Raw genomic sequence first — 10,611 nt, forward strand, 5'->3', positions numbered from 1 at the left:
TGTAGTCTCCTTGAGTAGCTACGGAAATGAGTGCGTGGAAATTTCTTGGCACAATTCTAAACTTAATCTCAGGAGACATAGATTAGAATAAAAAATAGATTCTGATTCCATCCACTCCAGCCATTGCTAGAGCAGGGCAGCAAAGGAAGCCAGCTTCCAGCACAAGTCCACGGCCGTGGCGCCGGCCTCTGAGAGCCTGGGAGAGGGCCCACCCTACTGGTGCGATGGCATGGCCCCCGTTGGCCCCAGACCTGAGCCCAAACTCAAGTTAGAGCTGAACACCACAGGCAGGGGTCCTTCCCAGGTTCCCTTCCGAAAGTACAGCTGCTTATCTGGCGGTTCTCTAATTGCTTTAGGGAAAGGCAAACACAAATGATAAAGGTGATGTGAAGAAAACAGAGTTGAACAAGAAGAGAAAGGCGCCTTTGTCCTCGGCGGGGAAATGAGGGAGATGACGGGAAACGATATCAGCACTTAACACGCACCACGTGGGGGAAGATAAACAGGTGCACACACACCAACCTGAAATTCTGCATGAACTGTCGGAACTTGTCCACCCTCCTTGCCAGCGGCACGATAATGTTGATGAGCGTGTTGGCCATGTTGAGCTTTTCTTTTTTTACTTTCATGATAGGGCCAAACGGTCGAAACAGGACAAGGCGTCTGAATTCGTGCTTGTGGTCGCCTTTGAATGTGAGCTCATACAAAGTGCCTTTATCCTTTTCTGTGCGGTAGATCCCTGTTAACAGAAACACGAGAAAAGACAGTGTTTTTTTAATAGCTGAGATCTAGCATAAAATGCCTTTTAAACACATACACGCACACAAATTAAATTACAATTAAACCTCTACCTCTCATATGAGAAAACTCAAAATGCTGCCACTTTCAAATATCCCCAAAGAAATCAAAATGCCATTAATTTAAAAATCACAGTTATGAAGACTTCATAAAAACATGGGGGGAAGTTTGTAATGTTGGAAACGAGACTATATTTTAGACGCATTAAAGAAAGGACTATAAAGCAATATGTCTAAATAAAACTGGCTATGATGCAGAATGGGATTATGTGCTTTTTCTTTTTTGCTACGACTACCTTCATTTTCTGCAATATGATTTGGTAAGTATAATTATCATATTTAATTTAAATACTGCGTTAATATTATCTCTTAAAAATTATAGCCATTTCAGATGAACTGACCAGAGTGATCTCTTCAAGGTAACTGGGAGTGGCTTGGGGACACTGCTATGGGTCACGTGGCCCTCTGGACACTTCTGGAAGCGTTAGAGCAGAAAACAAAATACCCAGCACCATGGCAGGCACACATCATTTCACATCGTCCTTCCTACCCCTGAGAAGCATCATAGGTCAGTGCTCCAGAGCAAGTCTACTTATGGACCCCCCGCCCCCCAAACTGTGCCCCATCCCATGTCACTGTTCCTGAAACTCCATAGTCTCACTTGTCTGGTTGAAGATGTGACCCAGCAGCTATCTCAGCTCAACTTTCAGGGTGAGCCTCCCTCGGGCCTGGCCCACCAGAACTCTCCTATCTAGTGCACACAGGCTCCTGGGGCACCTACACTCCACGGCCTTCCCAATATCGCCGGTATTATGGCGTTTTTCTGATGGTTAAAAAAAAAAAAAGTCAAATTCAACAAATCACCAGATAAGCTTCCTCATCTCTTATCTGTGATTTGCCATGGGTTTTTTTTCCATGTCCCTTCCTTCCTCTTAATCCCCACATCAGCTAGAAAGCATCTCCCAGTCTTTGAGCAGCTACAAAAGCAAGCTTCCAGGGAAAAGATCAGCCCTAGGTCAGCTCCAGTTTTCAAGGCCTCTCCCAAACCACTTCTCTTTGCTCCCTCCCTTTCCCTCCCTCCTCTTTTCTTTGGTGGGAACTACAGGTCTTTAGAAACACAGCCAAGTTCTGCTCTCTGTTCTCTGCCTCATAGGAGCTTTCATCCTACCCCCCGGTTTATAGCCTCTTTGATCCTGTCCAGAGCTTGGATCTCCTTCAGGTGCGACAGAGAGGGCTTTGGCATTGCACATTTTCAGTGTCATTTCTCACAGCGGCCCCACGGGCCCGTCTGGAGATGCAAAACGGGCAATCGCTGGCAGTGAGCGCGGTGACCGAGGGCCTGGCGCAGCCACAAGGAGGGAGTCTGAAGCCCTCCTGGCTTCCCCGGGTGCCAGGCAGGCTGTTCAGCAGCCCTCCAGTCAGGGGCCGGAGAGAAGTTCTGCTGCGCTCCTGCTAGAACAGATTTCAGAGTCCCTGCAGGGGCCCCTCCTGGAGGAAAGCAGGAGGTTGGTTACTTAAGAAGCTCCAAGGGCCTCGGTGAACATGGGAATGGTCCCCTTCCAAGCCTGTGGAGTCTCTGGGGCAACTAGTGCTCATTGAGGAAACAGGCTCTTCCCCCACCGCTAAGGTGTCTACACAGCTGGGCAAACCAGTGGCTCCCAGGGTCCAAACCAGGTTGGCTGAGTCAGAGAGGATTCGAGTTTGGTAACAGTATCTGCACAACCGGAACAGGCCTGCGGGTTCGGCGGCTGCGTCTCATCAAACGTGTTACTCGTGTCAGCAAGCGTACCCTCTCCACACAGCAATAAGCAGGGGAAGGCTGCTGACAGTTTAACGTGCAGATAAAAAGGTACACTAGCTTGCGATTTTTTTTTTTAACGGAGTCATTTTCTTTCTCAGCACCAGGATAAGAATCATTCATTTTAAAACATTTAAGTCCCCAGATCTGAAAACACAGGTAGAAATATACACAAACCTGTGAAAAGAGAGGACATCTATTTATAAAGAACCCAGAGAATTGTAATAGTTCTTATTAATGGTGATTCTTATAGCCCTGTCGGGATGGCTGCCTCTGGCGAGCCTGTGAGACCGCCGATAACTGTGTGGCGGGCGGCCTTTGTTCTGGTTTCCGGGCGGGGCGCCCGCTATCAGGCAGGCCAGCATGCCCAGCCTAATCTTGCAGCCACATTTCAGCTGCTGTCTCATTGTCTTCCACATCCTATGCCCTGAAACAGTTATTACATCAGCTTTTTAGCATATTTCCCCACACTCTGCCTAATTAAGTTAATCATGGTGCAGAAATCTGATTGTAGATCCCTTTATTCTATCTATTTTAAATAAGTTATTTAAAACTCTCTTGCAACCTATCTCCACTAATACCCACACCCAGCCATCTGCCCACTCCACCCACAGGCTCACGATCCCACACCTGGACACAAGCAGCACTCAGTCTTCCTGTAACACAAAGGACAGCCCCTAACTGGACCCCTGCACCTTCTAGAAATCGTCAGTGGTGGAAGCACAAAGGGACCGAGAGAAAGGGGAAGAAGCATTCTGAGGCAGGATTGCTTTTCCACGAGAAGCTGGCTTGCACAATGGCAAATGCAAAGCAACTAGCCACACAAACGCCCTGTAATATTCTGTGGGATTGTATCATTTTTATACACTATGCAAACGGGAGATCAAAATGAGAACTTTGCAACTAGCTCACATTTTGGTTTAGACACACTAACTGGCACCTTCTTTTCCCTTCTTTCCCTCCATCTTACTTGGAGTTTGGTGTTTCTGTTCCCTCTACAAGCATCGCTGGTCCTACCCTACTCAGGGGGGCCAACCCCTAGGATGGTCAACTAGGTGAGGATACTTCCAAGTATCCAAGGTACAGCTCCATGGTCTGCTGCAAATGTCTATGCCTTCAGTAAACAGGGAGCGAACTAGATGCAGGTCCCCTCTAAACACCCTATCTTCAAGGTAGGACCTCAGAAATCATGAGGTCAAGGAGGTACCACTGCTTACCCTTATATCCTTGTCCTCTCTCCACATGAGGGTGCACAGGTTGTGGCCAATGCTGCACCGCTGAGCCCAAAAGTGTGTCCACTTTCATCCCTGCCTTTCCCGCCTTCCTACATGGAGCCTAGGTCTCCCAGCTGGATCACTGCCATCTTCTGGGGACCATGTTCCACTTCCTGGCCCCAACACATCCTGCACGTACCCTTTGATCCTTCGCCTCCTGAAGTACCACTATCATCCTGCTTTCCCCTGAGCTCAGGAGCCCTCACCAGTGTCCCAAAGCCCACAGAATAAAGAACCAATCCCATGGCCAACTTTTAAGATCTTCCTTAACCCAGCCTCGTGTAAAATCTGGGCCCCAGTCAAGCTGGTTTATACCGAGCACAGACAACTACTCCTCCCCCAGGAGAAAGTGGAACCCTCTTGCAATGCTGGCAGAAATATAAAATGGTGCGGCTTCTGTGGAACACATCTGGCGGTTCCTCAAAAAGTTAAACACAGAATTATCATAAGATCCAGCAATTCTACTTCTGGGTATGTACCCAAAAGAAATGAACACAGAGACTCGAACAGATACTTGCACACACATGTTCATGGCAGCATTCTTCACAGTACCCAAGTGGTGGAAACAACCCAAACCTCACCAACAGATGAGTGGATAAACAAAATGGGGATTATACACACAATGGAATATTAACCTCAAAAAGGAGATGAACCAAAGAATTTATATGCATATATGCACAGCCCATGAACAAACAATAGTGTGGGGAAGGCCTGAGGAGGGGACAGGAGCAGGGTGGGGTGAAGAGAGGGGAAGGGAGGAAATGGGACATCTGTAATGTTTTCAACAATAAAGATAAAAAAGAATGAAATTCTAATACATGCTACAACATGATGAACCTTGAAAATATGTGCTAAGTGAACTAAACCAGTCACAAAAGGATAAATACTGTAGGGTATTGTAGGATTCCACTTACATGAGATACTTAGAATAGTCAAACTCATAGAGACAGAAAGTAGATTGGTGGTTACCAGGGGCTGGGGGAGCAGGGAATGTGGAATTAGTGTTTAACAGACATAGCATTCCTATTGGACATGATGAAAAGTTCTAGAAATGGTACTGGTGAGGGTTACACAACAATCTATATATATAAAACCCTAATATGCAATAGACTGAACTGCAAAACCAAACAGCCTGTCACTATGATGTGCGCTGACCACCAGGGGGTGCATGCGGAACCTGGCGGGCATTGGCAGCAAGCGGCAAAGCGTGGAACATGGCAGGTGTCAGCCGTGGCAGGGTGGTGGAGCATATGAGTGGGGGGCACCAGACCAAGGCGGGGTGCTGGTCGCTGTTATCAGGGCGAGCCTCTGGTGGTTACTGAAAATTCTTTGCTCCCACATGCCGCGGTCCCGTCCGGCACTCGCACCCGCTGTCAGCGCCAGCCCCTCTTGCACCCGCTGCCGGTGCCCAGCACCAGTCCCAATCACTCGGTGCCTTCAGCAGGTGCAAGCAGGGCTGGTGCTGTCAGTGCGTTGGAAGCGGCACAAGGAGCAAGGCTGCCAGCAGACGGGAGTGGGGGCTGTGGCGAGAGGGGTCGGGCAGGTGCACAGAGGATGGGCCTAGACCCGCCCCTGTGCCCACCACAGCCTCCTGGCCCACAGTTCCTTTCAAGGTGCATGAATTCGTGCGCTGGGCCCCTAGTGTGAATATACTTAATGCCATGAAATTGCACACTTAAAAAGAGCTTATAATAGTAAATGTTATGCGATGTGTATTTTACCCCAATAACTACTCTCCTATGAAAAGGCCTCGCACTTTCTCAAGACACACTTCCTCACACCAGTTAGCCTTTCTAATTCCACCCTCCTAAATCTGCCCTCCTCCTCTGGGAAGATTCCATGATGCTCTCAATCCAAAGTGGTCATTCAATCTCCAGATACTTTAGTGTAAGGGCTTTCAAACTCTTCTGTGCTGATCTACGTTTTTGGCACAACATTAAACGATAACATCTAATCCAGCCTTCCCATTTTACAGATGGGCAAACTGAGACCCAGAGAAACTGTGGTTTGCCTGCGTTCACCAGATATGCTAATGACTGACTAGAGCATACTCCTATGAGCAGTTTGCTCCTTAGATATCACTTTCATATGCAACATCAATAACTCAGAGTGTAGAAAAGCAGGGACAGAAGAAACAGAAGTCAGAATAAACAACAGAATGTCTGCAATAAAGTCTTACTTCATTTACCCACAGATAATCTTCACATCCACGCTTAGGGCTTTTCTTTTATTTCAACACACAATAGTAACAGTTGCTAAACAACAATCATCTAAATTCATAGTCTATAACACATTCAAAGCAGCACATTCTGAACGGAGCTGCTTTCATGAAAAAATACATTGCTTATAAGAAAAAAATAAATATGTTGGAAAAGAAAATCTATACCAGGCAGAAATGCAGACTATAGTAAATAGTGGCAGGTCACTTCCTGACAGCAGGGGAGGAGGCAGATCATCATTTTAAAAAGAAATTTAAATGTCTGAGGTAATTTAATACAAAGTAAAACACTCCACTCATGTAAACTGCCTTTGAAATATCACAAAGAGCATATACCTACTTACTGTGTTTCTACAAGAGCACATCATCCCTACCCAGTTCAAGAAGGGAAACATGGAAATACTTGAGAAAGATCTTACTCCACAAGAATGCTTCAGTTATCTAGAATATTCTTAGGTGGAATATCTCATTCCCAGATCACACAAGATAAATGAGACATAATTACAGTGCCATCTGTTGTCAGCTCTATTTTCTTAGAGAAAGTAGCTGACATTCAACACTTGTGAAAAGAAATGTTCTAGGCCTTCCAAATGCTCAGACACTATAATGGAAATAATTTCTCCCCATTAAAAAAAAAAGTAACCATTTCCAAGCTTTCTCTCACCTGCAGGGTTATAGACATGTCTATCCATACCTGGCTTTCTCGGGCATCACAGTGCATCTGGGCACAGCAGCTTCTGGACGGGTCCTGATCCAAGTTTATCACCATCTTCAACAGTCACTAAATGCTTCTTTCATTTGCTAAGAAGTGCACTGACTGACATTCTTACTGAAATAATTCATGAAGCTCTTTTCTTATTTCCATTTATTACAATTGGTGTGTATATTCATGTCACAGATTAAGGCAGATAAATTTAACACTTGGTTCTTGATCAGAAATTTCTAACAGCTTCCCTTACTTAGAGCTCCTCCTTACTTCATCACTAGTACTAGCAGTTGACTTTTTTTTGAGAGCCATCCCCCCTGCCACACACACACACACATACACACACACACACACACACACAAAACTACAGCCTACCTACCACTCCATGAAAGTTAGAGGTATTTGACAATAAGTAGGAAGCAAATGAGTGCATGATACCTGTGCAGCAATGGGCTGGGCTCCTCACCAGGTGACCCACCAGCCTCCCATGATTCATGTTCACTTGACATGGCTATTTTTTTAATCCTTATGGATTTTTCTTATGGCTATTACTTACTGTGGATTGTGTTCTATATTAGAGACATTAAGATGAACATGGTAAAAATCACTGTGCTTTCAGAATTCACATTCTAGAGAGGAAGGCAAGCAGGTAAACAAAACAGGCATAAATAATATGCGAAGCACCTAGGGGAGTCTGCCCAAGGTGTAAGGGAAGAGAGAGGAGGGCGTCTCCACCTGCCGGAGGGTATGGGCAGTTTGATCTCAAAGATATGTCAGCAGAACTGAAGACTTCATGGGTGTTTGCCAAAGCGACAAAACCAGAAGGGCATTCTATAGAAGATAACTGGCATAAGCAAAGATACCACGTAAACAAAACCCTCAAAACCCAACTTGTTATGTTTGGCAAACTTCCACAAAGCTGGGGCGCAAAAGGTAGGTGTGGGAGAAAGGTAGGAGAGGAGGCCGGCAGGTCAGGTGGTGCTCACTCACCCACCCACGAGGTCATCCTCACGGCCTGGGGCTCCGGGGAGCACGCCAGGTCTTTCACAGGAATGAGATAGGTCATTTCAGAATCATCACCTCACAGCAGCGTGACGTGTGAATGGACGGCAGGGAATGAGATCAGAGAGCAATGAGGAAAGAATCCCAACGATTCAGCAAGAAATGAAATGGCAGCAGAGATGCTGAGAAGTGGGCACAGCTTGGGAGAGGTTGGTTAGAAATGGGATGCCAGGGGAGGGACGGAGAGAAAGGTGGTGTGACTCCAGTGACAGGTGAGAAAAGGAATATGCGTTAAGCTTTGGATATGCCGATTTGAGGAGCTCTGGAGCTCAGCAGACAGGCTTTTTAAAACAGAGGTAGGTGTCCCCGTTACATAAGATGACGCTGAGGGTGGGGGTCAGATCACCCAGGAAGTCTGGGGGCCCAGGATGCAGGCCTGTGGTAGCCCAACAAGCAGGTGCAGAGTGAGCAGGTCCACAGAGAGAGGCGACAGCCAGGTCCCTGGCATTGAGAGAAGCACAGGGAGAGGCAGGACAGAGCCTCAGGGAGGCCACCCACCAGTGAGGAGGGGCTGTCAGCAGTGCAGTTGTCACGTCAAGATTAAGAACAATGAGCACAAAACGGGCCACTGGCCAAGCAGATCACTGGTGACCTGACCAATAATGGTTTCGGGTGATTGACAGGAATGAAGCCCGATTTGACAAATAACGAGAGATGAAGTGGCCAGAGTAAGTTGAGTAAGTACTTTTCTGTTGTTTTCCTTGAAACAAGTTCATTCCTGCCTCAGGACCTTTGCTTTGCCCATCCTTTCCCCTCTGCCTGGGTGCTTTCCCCCCAGGCTCCGAGCATGACTGATCCTTCTTCCCTTTTAGGTCTCAACTAATGCCACCTCCTCAAAGAGGCCTTCCCTAGTCTCACTCTCTTGAAGCTCGCCCCCCTCCCCCGCAGTCACTCTCTGTTACCCTGTTTTTATTGCACATGAGTTGAAGGTGCTTACTTACCCATGTATTAATTACTGTTCTCTTCACTAAAAGATAAACTCCATGAAAACCAGAAATCTGTTTCTGCAAAATGAATACCTGCTGCACAGAACAGAAGGAAGGGCGAGGGAGGGAAGAAGGTGCTTGGATGGGGAAGGAATGCAATAGAGTAGTAGCCAGAGTTAACAGCATTTTGTTTTTTTTAAGGGAGGCGGGGAGGAACAAATCCATATGCCAAGAGGAAGGAACAAAGAGAAATCTATCCTGAGAATACAGGCTGGAATGAGACAGTGGAGGTGGGTGGAATCTATAAGCCAAGAAAGGACTTGGTCTTGGACAGAGAAAGGTCACCTGTTTCCCAAAGCAGGACCTAAGGACCAGAGCAGGGTTGCAGGTGTGGGGCAAGGAGCCAAAGGAACTCATTGAGAATGGATGTCGATCATTTCTCAGTGGAGCAGGAGAAAGCAACTCAGACTTGGAGAGGAGTCATGAAGGGCCGGGATGGTGACAGTGAGATGGGGGGTCACTGATTCAGGACTGGGCGCTGCAGGACTGGGCACTGCAGGACTGGGCGCTGCAAGACAAGGGTGGTGGGCCAGGAAGTTGGGCTCTGGGAAGACAGTGGCTGAGGGAGAATGATATGGGGTCCAGCAGAGGGAGGAGTAAAGCCTAAAGGCAGGATCAAAGGACGCGAAAGGGGTCAAAGTGAGAATAAACAATGAAGTCCGGAGTGATCACAGAAGCCATGGCAAAGAATGGATTTCTTTTTTTTTTTTTTCAGATAAATTCAAAGGTTTATTGCACCAAATGCCACAAAAAAATGGATCAAAATATTACATGGACAGTTTTAAGAAAAAAATTTCCATACAATGACATTGATAGCTATTTAACTGATCAAAAATATAAGGTCCTATCAATTTGTCTTCATGGAGCTTCAATGGTAACAAATCTCAGAATTTTCTCCTTGTTTAAACACCACTTAAATGTAAGCATATTGCAATTTTGCTTCCAAGATATATAGTTCACCAGATTTTGACATTTAAAAATTAACATTCAGAGGGGACTGCTTGATTTAGGCAAGTATTATAACAAAATATCCCCTCCCACAAAGGAATGGATTTCTGAGGATGTTTAAGTTTAATGAGAAAGTGGGGCTCTTCCAGGCCCAGGATGGGGCTGCCCTGGAAATCAGGCCTCTGCACTTCCTCCCCTCAAGGCACTCCCGTTGGTCAGACCAGACGATGCGCTGCTCGAGACCCCAGCTACACAGACCTCTTTTTCACCCTCAGTTTCTATTCAAGGACTGGCGGCTTCTTATGAAGAAATGGCGGCTCCATTTCTTTGCATAACCTGAGTTTAAGAAACCAGTGGTGGAAATGTGCACAGATTAGACATCTACGTGGACTGACGAGTTTAAGGGGCTAGACCAGCCGGGGGCAAACTACAGCCTGCGGGCCGGATCCGGCCCGTTTGAAATGAATAAAACTAAAAAAAAAAAGACCGTTCCCTTTTATGTAATGATGTTTACTTTGAATTTATATTAGTTCACACAAACACCCCATCCATGCTTCTGTTCCGGCCCTCCGGTCCAGTTTAAGAACCCATTGTGGCCCTCCAGTCAAAAAGTTTGCCCACCCCTGGGCTAGACCGAGTGGTGGGGACTAAGACAGCAGAGAGTCCTGCAGGGATTCCAGAACAAACATCCGAGGAAGGGAAGTCAGAGCGGCCATTGTCAGGGTATGTTTCCGAACAGCTGCAGGACTTCCTCTCAAAACACGGCAAGACAGTATATCCAGGATGTTGTTGAAAAGCAGAAAACTTAAGATAGAGGTAGCA

At 46.6% G+C, this 10,611-nt stretch overlaps 1 protein-coding gene across 2 annotated transcripts in view; it reads right to left on the reverse strand.

The window, feature by feature from the left end:
- Positions 1-10,611, reverse strand: part of CSGALNACT1 (chondroitin sulfate N-acetylgalactosaminyltransferase 1) — a 199,605-nt gene that overhangs the window by 33,316 nt on the left and 155,678 nt on the right. For both annotated transcript variants that reach the window (XM_015565174.1, XM_006765507.2), the window contains one exon: positions 523-739. In XM_015565174.1, the coding sequence (XP_015420660.1) occupies positions 523-739 (217 nt within the window). The remainder of the gene's footprint in view (positions 1-522; positions 740-10,611) is intronic.

This window comes from Myotis davidii, unplaced genomic scaffold, assembly GCF_000327345.1.
Source record: "Myotis davidii unplaced genomic scaffold, ASM32734v1 scaffold93, whole genome shotgun sequence".
Classification (NCBI taxonomy): domain Eukaryota; kingdom Metazoa; phylum Chordata; class Mammalia; order Chiroptera; family Vespertilionidae; genus Myotis; species Myotis davidii.